An 18637-nucleotide genomic window follows, 5' to 3' on the forward strand; every position below is an offset into this window, starting at 1 on the left:
GTCACAATGGCCTTCCTCGTTCATCGAAAGAGTTATACAGTGGATAAACCTCAGGAACGTATCTTGTCCATCAAAAAATGAGGTCAGATTGTCCATCAAATGAGGGCAGATACTAACGAGTTTGGAGTTACGAGATGCGGCCGCGCTACCGTGTAAGCTGCACTCACCGGAGATGGCCAGCAGCATCTTCCGCCGTGCGCCGAACGTCGTGATGCCGAGCTCCTTGAGATCCTGATCAGTCAAGGTCACGAACGTAGTCAAATCGATCTGTAGCAACGCGTCAACGCTTACCGTCAATTCACAGTCAAGAAAACTACGGCCATAATACAATATATAATTGAGAGAGATAACCGTGCCTGCTGTCGGGTACTGTTTCCCGTGTGCGTTTAGCTAACCCTAGTTTGTGAGTAGTATTATTCTTAAAACCGTTTGTCGCAACGCTGTTTGGATAGAGCTACCCATCAATCATGGATCTGTATGTTAAATCATAGCACTCAAATAACACAAATATGGCTACGATTTCAAATCGGTAAAGCCATATATGAGCATTTAGAATGTTATTAAATTTAGACTGGCTATGGGTCTGGATTATTTCGTGCCATTGTATGTATGTTACTCTGTGTGGCATATTATTTTTTTTGGTTTTCTATAAGTTAGACATAAGGTTACAGTCAAGGCTAGTCTTAGGATTAGGGTTAGTGTTATGGTTAGGGTTATATCATTAACGATATCTGTTGAGATATAAGTGTGTAAGAGGTCGCAAAATTATGGACTCATAGTCACACTCTATTAAATCTAATTACTTAAAGCCCAATATGTGCTGAGTGACACAGTGTAGGTTGCAACCAATAAAATTTGCAGAGAACTTAGAGATACTTGATTGACACTACATTTTCACTCTAATCAATGTAACACAAGATAGCAACATGGCATACCTCTTGTTGTTGAAACAAGTCCGAGTATTTTCCTAAACCGAGTTTAGTAAGTAATGATGGCAGGTCAGCTTTGGTATTCATGTTCTCGATTGACCATACACCAGCCTTGGGCAGTGTCACACTATCAATGTAGTTACTGCTACTCAAGCTGAACTCATCTGCAAGATATGACGTTTTTGGTTCATTGTAGAATTGCCATTTCCCAATGGAAAAATGGAAAATAGGAAATATATTAGGAAGAGTGCCGGCTTTATTGTATCATATAAAATTACCAGGCACGTGAAATAGCTAAGTACATATCTACTCCATATTTAAAGATGCAGATGGAAGACGTACAGTTACGCCTTCGCAGGCGAGATGGACACGCTGGAAATTCGCCGGGTGCAGCCGAAATTCCCATTTGTTGCTGCTGGTTACCACTGCCGATGCTGGTCTCTTGATTCCATGGATCTTTCTCCTTTTCTGTCTCACTAGTCCCATTCTACAAAAGATCGAAAAATGTTGTCACATCAGGTGTAATTAAAATAAAAACGATATCATATTTCTCTTACAATGACATCTATTTGAAATTAAACATTTTGTTTGTCAAGCTGTACTGTTCAACACTTAAACGTGACACCAGAGGGCAGCAGGTGACATTTTCCTAGGTAAATCCTGAAAAATCTTCCCACAGCATTTTTGGCATTTTCCATTCATAAAAGCAATTACAAGACGAAAGTATGCATACCTCGTACGTCGTCTCCATGCTGGGTCCATTGTAGCGCGCCTTGACACCTAGTCTCTCGCGGATGACTGCGTCTGGCATGGACTTGGAGAAACCGAGACCAGACCACGTGTCTGTGGGTGTCCTCGACTCAGATCCCACCGGCTTCTTCTGCATCGCTGAGGACACACGCAAGACGACAACATAACGACAACAGCAAGAAGAAGCAGGTACAGTAAGAACAATGGTGAGACAAGCGGGAAGGATGATGCTATGAAGAAAAAGCATGGTCATGGTTAAGAACTACGTCTACAAGCAATGGAGCAGAATGTCTATGGATGGACTTGATCGGAATAATTTGTCAATCATTATATTTCTAAATCTTTACACCAGTGTAAAAGCATAAATAAAATTTTTTATTTTAAAAGCATAAAAGAAACCTTTTACCTTTGGTTGCCATTAACTTTTTGTGTTCATAGTCGAACGGCAAAGTGGACGGATCATCGGTGCAGTCATGTTCACCCTGGTTGTTGGCTACCCCAGATGTGTCACAGGGATGTGGGCTGTAGAAACAACACGAGAAAACTTGGGATCCTCTGTGCACCTAAATTGCTCAGATAACAGTAGACGGATTCTCTGCAAGTAGCACTTTACATCTAAGAACTGCTGCCACCATAAGCATGCCTGGTGTTCTGCATCTGCAAGTTATGCTACTCACACTTACTGAAAAGTGTTTTTTGAACAATTACGTTCAGACACCAGGGTATAATACCTTGAGTTCCTAGATAAAACGAGCTCAAGCAGGTATATTTACACGCACACACAGATGCCCACACACTTGCACGCGCACGTGCAGTGACACACGCACGCACGCACGCACGCACGCACGCACGCACGCACGCACGCACGCACGCACGCACGCCTGCACGCACGCACGCACGCACGCACGCACGCACGCACGCACGCACGCACGCCTGCACGCACGCACGCACGCACGCACACCCCCACACACACGTGATATGACACATGTGCATATGACTAGAGATGCTAAAAGGCTTACTGGAATGATCTGTTCCTGAGAGCATACTCCAGCCTGGCATGGTGGGCTGCAGTATCCAGCAACACTGATGCTTGTGACGTTGCTGTGCCATTAAGGACACTACTGCTAGGCATCGGATCTGCGGGCGACAACTTCCTGGGTAGAACCATGTCAACAAGCCCCAGTGACTTGTCCCGGTTCGTGTTGGTATTTCCAGCTAAACAGTAAAAAACACATTCAGAATCTTGTCCCCAACCAAAACATCCTATCACCACCACCATTACCTCACCTCTATTCAGAGTACCCTTATCACCTATCAAAACCCTAGTTATATATCTAATCCCCAAGCACCATGTTTTATTTCCAATCATAACATCTCACTTCACACTCCAAACCACAAAATTAAAATAATTAGAATATAAATGTAAATACATTATTTTATGTTCAAAGTTTCCTGTGAATGTGAAATTTTACGTGAAGGTTAACTGATTTTCGACCCTCATAAAAAGTTCAATAAAAAGCACTGGTCATGTTATTGTGCTGATGCTCTTACATTATGCATTCTTTAATTGTATCACTACTACACAAAACATTCGTAAACATGGATTTGTTGCGGTCATGTAGCTCAGGGCTCACCATATGAATTCTCAGGGCTGATCTTGGCCATACGATCTACAGGGCTCTCGCAGGGGCTGATGCTGCCGCTGCCGCCGCTTCCGTTCTTATCAATGAGCCTCAGCTGATTGTACGGATTCACCAACATCAGAGCGGCCGGATACGCTAGACACACAAAACAAGACTCTCAGTCTCACTCTGCACCGATTTGTTCACATGTTCTGCTTTTTGTGCCACAGTGATGCCTAAAGCAGCAGCGAAACTTTAACGCAATCATAAAGGTCAAGGGACCCTGGAGCTCCCATCACACAGGGCAATACGAGTTACTCTTGCAAAGCTGTGATACGACACACGACAACGTTGTGGGGAAGGTAATGTAATTGGGAGCAACATGAATTCGACAGCAGTATCACATGGTTACCTCATAGATGGATAACGCAGTGGGCAGTACTCAACTCCACTCACAACTAAACTGCATTACAGACATATTTCTTCTTCGTGTACTTCATGTTATTGGGCAGGGTCCTATCTTATCTGGGACGTACGTCACACATAAAGCTAACATTGGTCAATGTCAGGGTGCTTTATATACACGTTGGTTCATTTACTTAGTTATTATTGTAAAATAGTATTCACCAACCAACTTTGCATTATGGTAGAAGAGCATTTCATCTTCCATTCACTTCTCTGTAGCATATGTCCTGACTTACCATGGTCAGTCAAGGCCGTGCTCCAGCTAAGTGGGTTAGGACTAGGTAGAGGGCTCAGGGGGCTGTGTGAGCGTGGGTATGGCGGCGAGAAGTTCAACAGATTCTGGTCTATCAAACCTGTAATGCACAGTGGAATGCCACAATGTTAATATTCTGCAACAGTACCTGCACATATAAAAGACTATAAACTTCCATCAATTAACACATAAAATCGTTGCTTCTTAAGCCTATATGATTGTGCTTACATCTCGTGAATATTAAACTATGTTCAATCTTTGTTTAAAAAAAATTACAACTCCATTTCAACATCCTTCTCGTCACTACAATTCTAATAGCAATAAAACATATGAGACTCGTATAAAATCATCGAAAACCTTGAAGTGGGGTAAGGCTGCCATGCTTCTAGTAACGTGCATATAAAGTAATAATTCTTCCTATAAAGCCCCAAAGTGTGCTGCTGAAACCTGGACCTGATCGCCGTACAACACCTAATATTCAGATAACATCTCACTGAAATCAGTAAGGTAAACTAGATACATGCTAATGAAGCTTGTAATATTGTGAATTAATGTCAGTATAGCACACACAGCAAAAGTCTAGTTAAAAATGACACATTATCAACACAATGAATGGATGGCGGCCAGAGAGATAGCGAGATGACAATCGAATACTTATGGTGTGACAGTTGTAGTGGTAGGGAGATGACACTGCAATATTCACAGTGTGACAGTCTTAGTGGTAGGGTAATGACAATGACTGAGGTACTCACACTCACAGTGTGTTGTAGCCGCAGTGGTAGGACAATGACAATGACTGAGGTACTCACAGTGTGTTGTAGCCGCAGTGGTAGGACAATGACAATGACTGAGGTACTCACAGTGTGTTGTAGGCCGCAGGGCGGTTAGCGCGCCAATGACAGATGGACGTGAGCGTACAACAACACTCACAGCGTGTCTGTACTCGTCGGCGAGTGGTATGAGCAATGACAATGACTTCAAGGTACATGCACGCAGCGTGGTTGTAGTCCGGGCAGCGTACGGTCACAATGACAATGACTGAGGGTACTGCTCCACAACTACACATAGCGATGTTTGTAGCGCGCAAGCGAGGGGCAACAATGCACTAATTCGAACTGAGGACTCACAGTGCGTGTGTAGTCGGCAGGTGGTAGGCAAGTGACAAATGCACGTGAGGTACCTCAAGCATGCGTAGTACATTGGTAGAACAAGTGACCAATGAGACTGTGAAGTACTCGACAGCGGTGTTCTGTAATCGCAGTGGTAGGAGCAGAGACTTAATGACAATGAACTGGGAAGGTACTCAACGAGTGTGTGTGTACGCACGCAGTGCGTAGGCAACTGACAAATGACTGCGAGGTACTCACGGAGCGTGTTGTGATCGCAGTTGGTAGAACAAGATGACAAGTGATCTGAGGTATGCTCACGAGTCGTGCGTTGTAGTCCCGCAGTGGTAATGGACAGATGACAATCGACTGAGGTACTCAACCAGCGGTGTTGTAATCGCAGTGGTAGGGACACGATGAGAAAATTGACGAATGACTGAGGACTCACCAGCGTGTTGGTAGGCCCGCATGGACGGTAGGCAAGCAATCGGACCTTAATGAAGCCAAGTGACTGGGCGGTATTCACTAGCGTGTTGTAAGTCGGCGACATGTAGGGAATGACAGTGCAATATGAACGACGTACTGCACAGGTGTGTATCACAGTGGTAGGGCAAATGACATGACTCGAGGGTACGTTCACTAGCGTGTTGTCAATCGCGAGTTGGTAGGACAGATAAATGACAATTGACTGAGGTATCTCACCAGCGTTTGCTAGTCGCCAGTGGTAGAGACAATGGACAATGACTGACGGTACTCACAAGCGTGTTGTAGACGGCAGTGTAGGACGAATTGACAATGAACAAATGAGCTGAGGTACTCCACAGTTGTGTTGTAGCTGCAGTCCGTAGGCAATGACAATGACGTGAGGTACTGCACACGTGTGTTGTAGCCGGCAGTGGTAGATAAATGCACAATGACTTTGAGGTACTCACAGTGTGCTGGTAGTCGCAGTGGTAGACAATGACAATGCACTGAGGTGCTCGATCAGTCGTGTAGTAGCCTGCCAGTGTAGAAAATAAATGATCAATGTACGAGGTACTCACAGCGTGTTGTAGTGCAGCAGTGAGTAGGGACAGAAGGACAATGACTGAGGTTACTCACCAGTGTGCTGGTAGGTCCGCAGTGTCGACAATGACAATGGACAATGGACTGAGGTACCCATGGTGTTGTAACGCGCAGCGGTAGGCCACAATGACAATGACGTGAGGTACTCACAGTGTCCGTAAGTCCGCAGTGGTAGGAGGCAATCGACAAAGACTGAGGTACTCACAGTGTGCTGTTAGTTCGCCATGGTAGGGCAATGACAAGCACTGACGGTACCACAGCGTGTTGTAAAGCCGTCAGTGTAGGAACAAGAACGAATAAGCTGAGGTACTACACCGTCTGGTCGCCTGTAGCTCGGCAGTGGTAGGGGCAAATGACAAGGACTGATGGAGTAAGCTATCGACAGTGTGCTGTAGTCCCGCTAATGGTGGTAGGGCAATCAAATGAACTGTAGGTGCGTCACGAGGGTTGGTACCGCAGTGGTAGGGTACAATGGACAATCAGACGCTGAGGTACTCACATGTGCTTAGTCGACCACGTGGTAGGACAATGACAACATGGAACGAGTACTCACAGGCGTGGTTGTAGTTCGGCAGTGGGTAGGACAATGACAATGACGAGGTACTCACAGCTGGGTTGGTAGTTACGCAGTGGTAGGACAAATGAACCATCAGCTGCAAGGACTCAGTACCCAGGACAATGACTGGGAGGTACTAACCACAGCGTGTTGTAGTGCGCAGCTGTGAACAATGAGCAATGACTGAGGTACTCAAGTCGTGCTGTAGTCGCAGTGGTAGGAGACATATGCACAATCGATGTACTGAGGTCACTCACGAGTGGTTGTGTGTAGGTCCGGCAAGCGGGTAGGCCGCAGATGAACAAGACGTGCAGGTACTCACAAGCGTGTTTGTAGCCGCAGTGTAAGGTACAATGACAATGAGTGAGGTATGTCAGTACAGTATGTGTTTGTAGTCGCCAGAGGGCGGTAGGTGCAATACAATGACTGAAGATCACTCCACAGTTGTGAATCGCAGTGGTAGCGGGCTAAATGACAGATGACTGAGGTACTCACAGTGTGTTTTGTAAGTCGGCAGTCGGAGGACATACAGAGAAATGGACTCGATCGTACTCAACCACAGCGTGTTGTAGTCTGTCGAGTGATGAGGATCAATGACAATGCGACAATGACTCTGAGGGTGACTCAGCACATGTGCGTGTTGTAGTCCGCTGAGATACAAGAAGTTGTTGTCTGTTAGTGTGCAAGCTGACCGGAATCGGTGGCGACGACGACTGGGGGATATCACACTCAGCTTCCGCGATAAGCTGGCAGCGAGCTTCATAGACATGGGCGGAATTCTTTTCTGCACCTTTGATTATCACAGACTGAAACGGCAAGAGTTAAAGAACTGATCGCAAAAGTCAAAATCCAAGAAAAAAATTATAACTGCATATTTACCTCCGCCCAACGGAGTTGGAGGAGGTTATGTGATCGCACTTGTGTGTTAGTGTGTTCGCGCGATCGATATTAGCGTTTCAGCCAGCCAGCGCAGCGAGCCAGCGAGCGTGTACATGTGAGCGAGCAGCAGCAACGAGCGGCTGCTACGAGCGAGCGAGCAGCAAGCCAGCAACCCAGCGTCTACATGTCAGTACGCTGGCGTATATCGTGGGTTATTCGTGTGTTCGTCAGTCGTATGGCGTATGGCGTATGTCGCTGGCGGAGGTATGCACTCTCCGTGAGTGCACTCTGTCTAGTCTCAACTGTGTACAAGATACAGTGTAAGAGCCTGGTGTAAGATCAAGTATGTAGGATAAAATATCTCAACACGTCATGCTACTCCAGCTCAACCAATCAAAATGTGCTGTTTCAGAGAAAATGTGAGTTTTCAATAGGAACGTAACAACCAATCAGATACCTACCTCGCTGACAACACTCCGTGACAAACATCTCTCCATTATTCTATGATGCGAGACCTATGTCCATAGTTTAATGTAATTTACATTACGAAAGTTAAAACGTGGGAACCTTCTGCCTTCCTATTAATAGACCCTCATATTCCTGCTGTCCTTTTGCCTCCTCAGTAGTAGAATCATGTACTTCCCTTCTCACTCTCTGTCTCTATCTCTGCCCCCCCCTCTCTCTCTCTCTATCTCTGCTCTCCTCCTTCACTCACCTTGCTTGAGGTTTTGGGCTTTGGTTTTACGGAGATAAACACATCTAGCTTCTCCATGAGCCGCGCGAGCCAGGTCGGATCGATGTCTCTCTCATGTTTCATGTCAAGCATGAGCACGAGTGGCAGGTAGCGCTGCAAGAACAGCACAGAGAGGTCATACGCACGCCCCGCTCGCTCAGATCGCGCGTCAGATAACATAATAGTATCTATCGTGCCCATTTACACGGTCAACAGTTATCTGGATAACAGAGAAAATTCGTACCCACTAATGTGCTTCAAATATTTTTCTCCATAATATCCTGCCCCGTTTACGTGCCAAATGCTGTTAGGGTGACAGCATTATATTTTTTACACAGTTAACAGTAATGAAGGTTACAGTGTAATATCTATCATACATGGTTGCTATCAACCAAATGTTATCAGGATAACAGTGAAATATCTACGGCATGTCGCGTAATACATGCGCAGGTTGACACTTAGATCAAACAATCAAATTCTAAACAACTGCCACTGCAGCAAACACTATGTATGAATGAACTTACGAGTCGACGATAGTTTTATCATTATAACCCAATGTGAAAAAATAAACTCATTTCAGCTCTACAGTCTGTGTTAACATAATGTGGGTGCCGATTAATTCCCCACACATCGGCTACACTGCGTAATTGTTAGACTTACGTTTAAGGTTTGACTTATGGTTAGGAAAGGCGGTTTGATGGGTTTTAATCTCGCGTACATGCAGCACCATTACTCTATGTAGAGAGTACGATAAAACATTACTTAACATTTAACATTTAACATAACTATAACATTAGGGGTTAATGATTAAAAAAATTGTCATTTGTCATTATTAACTCCTGATAACATGCAACATATATAACATATATTGCAGTAGCTCCACAACGAGATGCGGCAGAGTTCGGGGCGATGAGACTATCGCACTCACGATTATCATCTCCCTGGCGACGCAGACGCTCTCGATGTTACCCGTGATGAAGACCGTGCTCTTGCGCTGCTGCGTCATGTTGCTCGGGTCGGGGAAGTGGATGCTGGCGCCCGTCTGCTGCATGATCTGCTTGATGTTGATTCCGCCGCGACCGATCACGAACAGGTGATGCTGCGGTGAGATCTCGAGCTGCACGTTCACCGGGACCGTCGGCTAAACCACGCAGAGATGACGCAAAATAGCTGGAGTTTCTTACATACAGTCAGGTGTATATGCTACATATTATATGCATTATATACCCACATTACGCCAGTATATGTGGGAAAAGCGGGAAGTGTCTACTATGTACGGGTGTACGAGACATAGCGGTAGAATCAAAACTGTGTTAGCGGTGAGCTCTGTACAACTCAGTGTTTCAATAAAAGTATTGCATCTGTGCTTCAGCTGGGCTCACATGAGCCGAAAAGCACATTGCAGTAATAACAATGAACATTGAACAAGAGCCGCAGAGCATCTGGGCTCATCTGGGGTCTGTTGCTACGGTTATAAACATAACATTTAAGTCATGCGTAGTGACACCTTTGTTAGGCGCAGATATGCAGATACGCAGTTGCGTCCACATCATTTCAGCAACCTTCTGCATTCTGCATACCTCCCAAGTCCCATTGGTTAATACAAATCGCATGCCTGAAACTCCTGTTTTATGATGCATTGTGACCCTAACCCTAACCCTATTAAAAAAAAATTGATTGTTGTAAAAATTATTTGTTGTTATTAAATTGTTGTAAATAAATCATGTAAATATTTGCGTTAATTAAAAAAAAACAGGTAAATAATAAAATAAAAGTATTGCATCTGTGCTTCAGCTGGGCTCACATGAGCAGGAAAGCACATTGCAGTAATAACAATGAACATTGAACAAGAGCCGCAGAGCGTCTGGGCTCATCTGAGGTCTGTTGCTACGGTTATAAACGTAACATTTAAGTCGTGCGTAGTGACACCTTTGTTAGGCGCAGATATGCAGATACGCAGTTGCGTCCACATCATTTCAGCAACCTTCTGCATTCTGCATACCTCCCAAATCCCATTGGTTGATACAAATCGCATGCCTGAAACGCCTGTTCTATGATGCATTGTGACCCTAACCCTAACCCTATTTTTTTTTTAAATTGATTGTTGTAAAAATTATTTGTTGTTATTAAATTGTTGTAAATAAATCATGTAAATATTTGCGTTAATTAAAAAAAAACAGGTAAATAATAAAAAATCTGATGGGATTCGATCCAACGACCTTTGAGCCGGGGCTGCCTGTGCTGTAGGCGTTCGGCTACCCAGGCTTATTGGCTTTCTAGATTATGGATGTGCCATGAATATGAGAACACTGTGACATCATTGAGGCAGTTCAGTAATCCATGTTTAACCCTTCTCTTGAGGGTCAGAAGGTTATCAGACACTTACTCTTCGCACGGCAGTGGAAAGCACATTTCATGCTCCTCAATAAAGTGATAAAAATGGTAGGTCAGCCAAAAAGTTTTTCACTGTGTCCGTTAGACCATGTCCTCAGAAAATGTCTGATGTCTGACCTTTCCCCCACTGCCCTTTGACCTGTGACCTCCAATTTCACACTGGTGATGGGTTTCCTGCCCATCACACTATACACCGAATATTAAGAGCATAGGCCGAGCCGTTAAGATTTGTGCCGCAATTCCGTATTACCTCCTATACCTTAAGTTAAGGAAGAAATATTTCCCCTCCGTTTACACATCTTGACCTTTGACCTTTGATCCCCAAAATTGTCATCCTGAGTCCTTTTCACGATCCCCCCCCCCCTCGACGTCCCGAATATCATGACCGTACGCCGAGCGGTTAAGATTTGTGCCCAACTGTTGACGGACGCACGGACGGACAGACGCACGGACGCACGGACGATCATGCGATTCTACAAGCTGCATCTGACTACGTCAAGATGAGCTAAAAATCAAGCCGAAAAGTAATCCTTACATGATTTAATGGCCAGTTAAAAAAAATTTACACTAGGTGGCAGCAGGGAAACGAACAACGATGCTTGTTGTTTTTGCTGCAGCAGCAATAATTCATGTAAGATTCATCTTTGCGCGTGTACTTACGCCATTCCTGCCCGTGAGATGTTCTAGCAGCGCTGCTGTACCATCCTTCACATTCTGTGAATTGTTGACTGAACCGCGCACCATGACTAGCGTCGTGTACACCCCAACTCGAGGCTTGAAAGAAACCTGAAGCACACCAACCACCAACACAACAATTAACGACAAAAAAGATGCAAGGGTTAGTGGATGAGCAGTGGTCAAACGGTTTGCACTTGATGGGTTAAGTACCCAAGTACGTTGCATAACCTAATGGGTAGAATATTTGAAGATGCCCCAATCGACTGTGACTGTGGGGAGTACCAGACTATGAACATCTCCTGGAATTACCAGAGCCCCGTAGACCTGGGGACATTGAGGCTTTCAACCAACGTGCCAGGTCCTGTGTGTTGCAGTGGCTAGGATGAGTGTAGCGTAGTGACCCGAGAAGAAGAAGGAGAACGGGTAGAACTTTGGGCTAAAGGGCCAGGTTACGTCCCACCTCGGTCACTGCAGTGCTGTTGTGACCTTCACCAGGGTACTTTATCCCCCCCCCCCCGATTTGTTTCAGTCGCCTCCTAATATATGGGTTTATATTGCCAGTGTAAGACTAACAAAGTCACCCACTTAAGAGTAGTAGTGGTTAGTAGTGGCTGCAATTGAATGGCAAAAAATTATATAAAGAAATTTTTGAAGCTACTATTTCTAGAGTCGGTCGATTTCATGACAGTCATATATAATCATTAAATGAAATTCCTCGATAATGTCCCAGAAACATTACTAACGCCTATGTACAAAAAAACATGTGAATCGATCTATTAAATACATGCTGTCTGTAACCATGAACATCCACTAGGGCTACATCCCACAGTAACACTTTTCTTTCACGTAATAGCTGTTGCTTCCTAGAATATCTGTAATTTACTTCAGCATATTGGTTGCTTTAAAGATGTGCTTCTATATTTTGACTTTTGAACGCATGCCAGAATGAATCTCTTTTTAAATTTAATCTCGGTACGCAATCTTTACTCATTTTTTATTATGTATGCGAATTGGATGCAGCAAAAACGCGGGTAGAGCGCAGATGCAGAAAGTGCTGTGCTGACTGTCTAATGCATAAAAAGAGCCGACTTTTTCTGCCGGCTGCTGAGGGGTTCGTAGGGACAAGAATGCAGGAGAGGGGGGGAGAAAGACTTGATGAGACATCATAGGCTGCCTGTAATTACAAATGATATGTACATCGGCAGCTGCCGGCTGCCGGCTCCATCTAGCTGCTCCTTCCCCATCCACGCGCTTATCCCACCCACACACAGCGTCCCCATCGTGGCCTATTATAGCTCACTTCATCCTTAGGCTTACGCACTCGCCGAAAGGTGCACTCATCATTAACATCTGATGTTTACACGGATAAATAATACACACGGAGAACATTTCTGGTCGGGAGAGGAAAAACGTATTATGAAGATCTAGTGCAGGTGTAGTAGCTACTTTGGTACTACTTTAGTACTACTTTAGTACTAATTTGGTACTACTTTAGTACTACTTTGGTACTACTTTGGTACTACTTTGGTACTACTTTAGTACTACTTTGGTACTACTTTGGTACTACTTTAGTACTACTTTGGTACTACTTTAGTACTACTTTGGTACTACTTTAGTACTACTTTGGTACTACTTTAGTACTACTTTGGTACTACTTTGGTACTACTTTAGTACTACTTTGGTACTACTTTAGTACTACTTTGTATACTCTGTGCGAGCATATCCTATCTGCTTCATTTGAATGTACCTACATTCTTTAGCAGGAATACACATGGGTGAATGATTCTACATCACTGCTGTTAGTGAGCGTGACTTTGGGGAACTACTCTCCAACAACAGCAACAGCAACGACAACGACGACGACGACGACAGCAACAACAACAACAACAACAACAACAACAACAACAACAACAACAACAACAACAACAGCAGTAACAAATCGTCATTAGTTATTCACCAAGCAGGGAGTCTACATTTTTTGCCCATCGACTGCTATGGTTGTCTTAGCAATAACACTGCAAAACAGACGAAGTATTGGTCATGAACTAACGCAGATTTAGCTAGATAAGATTTTGGTGGGCACAACAAACAGTTATTCTGTTTAGCACACCGAGACGCGAACCTCACCATTACCGAAAGACATGTTTATAGTTATAGTTACTTGCATATCAACTCAAGAAAAATTGTCTATATATAATCTTCGACAAACGGTCAAAGTGAAAGATTGATTAAGCAGGCACAGACACTGCCGTGGTGGTGGTTCAATGCTGTGTACTGCTACTTAGCAAGCGTAGCCAAACGCACAGCAAAACGCACAGCCAAAGAGCCAACACCATTCTCCGTAAAACGGACCGCTAAATTAGCAAAGAAATGTGCCTTATCTGCACCCACGTGCCAATAATGATGGGTCACGTGTCGTCGGCACGCGTTCCATTATAACACCCACATAATAACGTGCTCACCTGAGCAGCGTAGCTATGGCAGTGGGTCGTGAGAAAGAACGAAACTAAACGAACTAAGAAAGAAACGCAATTGCAGGAACTTGCAACTGAATTTTTCGTTGCTAGATATGGGTTCCCTTCATTGTCCAGGCACGTCGTCAGTATTATTGCATCAACATCTGCTGTCGACCCTTCTACTCACAACATGCAGCATGCTCGTCCTACTCACGTGTTAATATATGATGGGCTTCGATCAACACATCTGCACGAGTTAGCATTTTACAACTACGCACGCGTTTCCCAGAATCACTTCCACGGATTAGGAGTTTGTTTTCCACAGCTGCTGCGACTGTTACCATGGCATTCGTCAACAATTCCCTTTGCATGTTCAAAATGCCGTTAATTAAACTGTTGTTAAATTTTTCCACATCTTCAGAGAACCGATCTGCCCACCAACGATAGAATTTATAGGGAGTGTGAATGACCTCCAAAATATATTTAGTGGACACAGGGGCGGATCCAGAGAGTTTGGGTGACCAGTTTCCATAGTTCTAGTCACAGCTAGGGGGGTCCGGGGGTTTAAAAAAAATTAGGCTATATTTGGTGCACTCTGGTGAATTTTGAGGGTCAATTCTGAAGATACCCAGACTGTGACCAGTTTCTGGAAACCGGTGCAAACCGGCCTAAATCCGCGCCTGGGACAAACTCTGTCCTGACAGGTGTAGAGGGCACCAATGGTGAGATCCCCAGTAAAGTGTGCTGTAAGGGTAATATTACAGAAAGCTATATAGAAAACTGATATTTGCATAATATATAGTGACAATTGCAGTGCCGGTAATATTACAAGCAAATGTAGAAGAGTGGCATTCACGTATATAGTAATGATTTTTAACGTGTAATGGGTGTTTAATGAACATAAAAAGGCAACATTCTCATTGTAATTTACACGTTTTCCACACGACGCGTGTATCATTATGACAAACTGTGTGGGAAGGTGACAGATCATGGATTATAAGGGGTCACAGATTATATAGAAACTATAAGATTACCTATACGATTTCCTATAGGATATCTAATAGAATCCTATAGATTACTATAGACCGTCTTATAGGTAAACCTATAGGTAACCTATAGATTATTTTTGTAAGGGAAGGGTTGATACACTTGCAAACAGGCGTGTTACCTGTATGTCATAGGTTTGCTGGATGTGCCGTACGGTGGGAGATGAAGGGTCCAGTGCAGGCTGTAGTACCCCTGTAACTGGCAGCTCAAATATGAACACCAGTGGAAGCAATTGCTGCAAAAAAAGCAATTAGTTGCCATGACGACGAGACTCAACATCGAATCCCTGACAGCTCGGTTTAATTAAAGCATTAAATATGAAGTATTATAAGTCTTTTTTTAATCCCTATGAGCATGTCACTTTAATTTAATAGCTAAAAATGTATTTGCACATAATGCGAGGACATGGCATAGCAAGTCCCTGGAAACTTTTTCCACATATCATCTGCTACCAATCAGAACTATAATTATGATCTGGCACGGGCATCCCAACTTAATTTGTTTACATTTCAATGTTGCATAGGAATTCACTGCGAAGATGCCTAGCTTCACCAGTGTATGCAATGCTATGTTTCACCATAGAATGAATGCCTCAGGATAAATCACATGACAAAAGCTAACGCAACACATGCGTTTAGTAGTGTGACACCGAAATCTAGCCAGTACGTACTGCCAGCCAGCGTACCATCATTAGCACGGGTACATAATTGGAATTTCTTCTACTCTACTCCTGATCGTAACCCATCTATCACAGAAACTAATACACAAGCAATAAATGTTGGCATACGAACAACACTGACGAACAACTAATTTGATCGCTTACCCGGATCTGGGCTCTTGCACTTTCCACACCTTCAGCCTGTCCGGCAATAGACACCTGCATCACAAGACAGAACCAACGTCAGACATGTACTGTACAATCGGGCAACATGTTGATAAAATAGTCATAAACATTTAACACGAGCCCACTTTTAACGCAGCAGGGAGCACGCACGCACATGCTCCACACCGCATCCATATCTCACGTATAACTACGGGAATTCGAAACAGGATATCGAACATTTAACGTTGAAGCGTTAGTAACAACAATTACGAGCAACAAATTGGAATCTTCGCGTACAACATGCGTGCCGACATTTATCGACAACATATTTATAAATTGAATTTTAAAACAGTAATTGAATTTTGAACTGAAATGTTCAAATCTAACTAAAAAAATTCTAGAGATGTAACTAGTACTGCAATTTACGATTACTGCATTTACCATGTTTCACCACACACTTACACAGATCTAATATAATTCAGCAACATATTCACAATGAATACTTTTCAGAAACTGCAACACGGCTAAGCAAACTCACAGATGTCCTTGGAACTCAACACAAAGGTGAGGAATATTTCGAGCACCTGTGTAATTAAGTGCACCTAATCATTCAGATAATCCCTTGAGATAATATTGGCCCACTATACACTGGCTAGACAACATTACGACTAGCACAGCACATCATTATAATATGCACATCATATTATATGCACATCAAATATGCAGGCGGTTAACTAGCCTATGCCAGACTGTCAGCACACGCGCCAGTCAAGCAACTCGGGAGCACGAGAACACGCCTCCTCGGAGTTGCGTTACACGTGGCTATTAAGACTGACAAAAAATAGCGTCGAATTATTTACAGGATAACTTCAACAATGCGTGCTTGGTGGCATGCCACCTCGCAGGGAGACGCTTGTCGGCCGCCAACTGTCGGCATCGACGATTGATTGCGGCCCGTCTCTCGCACCTGCCCGGCCCGCGCATCCGCCGGGCAAGCCGATTACGTGCGTTTACCTGAGACTCAATTAATTCGGGGTTCCTTTGGCTGCCTGAGGCGTAGTTTCTTTAGCAGGCAGAAAATTAGAGACGAACCAGGCGAGAGTGAGAGCGTGTGTCTATGGGCGAGCGAGTGCGCGCGCGCGTGTGTGTGTGTATGTGTGTGTGTGAGAGAGAGAGAGTCAATAAAATTAAAGCAATCTGTTGAGTATATGTCTGCGGGCAAAACACCTGCATGCTGACATCATAAACAACGAAAAGTTGAACATGCAAGAACAGCAGGTTATATAGAATCATCATTCATACACATCACACAAACGCGCAGGCCCGTACGTATGTACGCACGCGCGGGCACCGATACTATCATGGTTAATTTGCATGGTAATCGGTTTCTGGGAACACCTAAAAAAACAACTATCGCTGGTGCAAAGGAAGACTCTGTCTGAATTAGTCCTTGCTCGTCATTTCATCCATTGCTATAAATAAAAGCTAGACACGGAAGCAGTGATTTGATAACTGGGTGATTCTGAGATTAGGGGGCAAATGGCTGTCCTAACCACCCTTGGTCAGAATTCTTCACTGACTTGCCATGTTTTGAAACAATTTTATTGTTTGATGAACGTCTTGGATCATGGTAAAAAATTAGCACTAAAATGGATTTCCTATACATGAGATTTCTTAAAAAAAAATTAAGTTCAATGTTCAGATGGTCTCGGAATGCCCTGTCCTAACCCATGGTAGCCAATTTTCCACCAATGATTTGAAGCTGTTGTCATCATTCAGGGATGGGAAATCTAGTTTGGGTGGGGTTGCTATTGTTTCAACTGTAATTCAGCAAAGTTTCATGCGCCTGTGACCATAAGTGTAAGAGGGGTGAACCTCAGACCCATTGTCCTGAATTTTTATCAACTCCGTTACGACTGTATTGTGCTGCCATCTATTCATAGACAATGGTGTTAACCAATGACCAATCAGATCCAATCAGACCAAATCAGACAATCAGAGCAATCACACCAACCAGCATCACATTTCAAGGGGAAAATTTGCGAAAAATAAATGCGTACTTAAATGCATTCATCACCTCTGTTACGCAAATTGTATGATAAGTAACCATAGAAACCAAACATCATAAATTGAAGAAGACAGGCATACCCTTACAAAAATTTAAGCAATCCACAAGCAATCCACAAGCGATCAACGAGTGCTTCAAATAAGCACTCAATGGTGCAGAGGATCGCTTATCTGATTGCTTATTAAGCAATCAGGACCAATCATCGATTGCTTGGGACCGATCATCGATGGCATAATAAGCAATCGGGACCGATCTTCGATTGCTTATTATCGATCGCTTAATGAGCCATCGGGTACCGATCATCGATTGCTTACCCGATCAGTCCCGATTGCTTATTAAGCAATCGACGATCATTTAAGCTATCCTCTGCACCATTGAGCGCTTATTTTAAGCAATCATTGATCGCTTGATCAGTCCTAAGAGATCGACGATTGCTTATTCATCATGACGAAATCCAGGCGCTCTCAGGACCATCGCTGATCATTTAAGCAATCAATGATCGCTTAAGCAATCGCTGATTACTTGAAAATGGCTTGACTTCTCCCTAACACTAACTATAAACAGACTCGGCTTATATACGTGTATAAAAACAGATAAAACAATCTATGGTGTATAACCTTTTGCTTTCAATATTTTGCGTCTGAACTGACAATCAATCCCAAACAACTAGTGTAGGCTAGCTAATTAATTAATTAAATGGTGTATAACCTTTTGCTTTCAATATTTTGCGTCTGAACTGACAATCAATCCCAAACAACTAGTGTAGGCTAGCTAATTAATTAATTAATAATTAAATAATTAATTTATTAATTA

The 18637-nt window shown here is 43.6% G+C and overlaps 1 protein-coding gene across 1 annotated transcript in view; it reads right to left on the reverse strand.

The window, feature by feature from the left end:
* LOC106810447 (protein bicaudal C homolog 1-B-like) overlaps positions 1-15810 on the reverse strand; it is a gene marked incomplete at its 5' end in the record, with an annotated part of 21703 nt that extends 5893 nt beyond the window's left edge. The window contains 15 exon segments of the mRNA XM_014813805.1: positions 168-267; positions 936-1093; positions 1272-1416; positions 1663-1817; positions 2086-2201; positions 2699-2894; positions 3314-3457; positions 4003-4119; positions 4731-4733; positions 7384-7552; positions 8341-8472; positions 9287-9499; positions 11413-11538; positions 15055-15168; positions 15757-15810. Of these exon segments, the coding sequence (XP_014669291.1) occupies positions 168-267; positions 936-1093; positions 1272-1416; positions 1663-1817; positions 2086-2201; positions 2699-2894; positions 3314-3457; positions 4003-4119; positions 4731-4733; positions 7384-7552; positions 8341-8472; positions 9287-9499; positions 11413-11538; positions 15055-15168; positions 15757-15810 (1942 nt within the window).
* Positions 15811-18637: the final 2827 nt, after the last annotated feature.

This window comes from Priapulus caudatus, unplaced genomic scaffold, assembly GCF_000485595.1.
Source record: "Priapulus caudatus unplaced genomic scaffold, Priapulus_caudatus-5.0.1 Scaffold441, whole genome shotgun sequence".
In the NCBI taxonomy this organism is placed as follows: domain Eukaryota; kingdom Metazoa; phylum Priapulida; class Priapulimorpha; order Priapulimorphida; family Priapulidae; genus Priapulus; species Priapulus caudatus.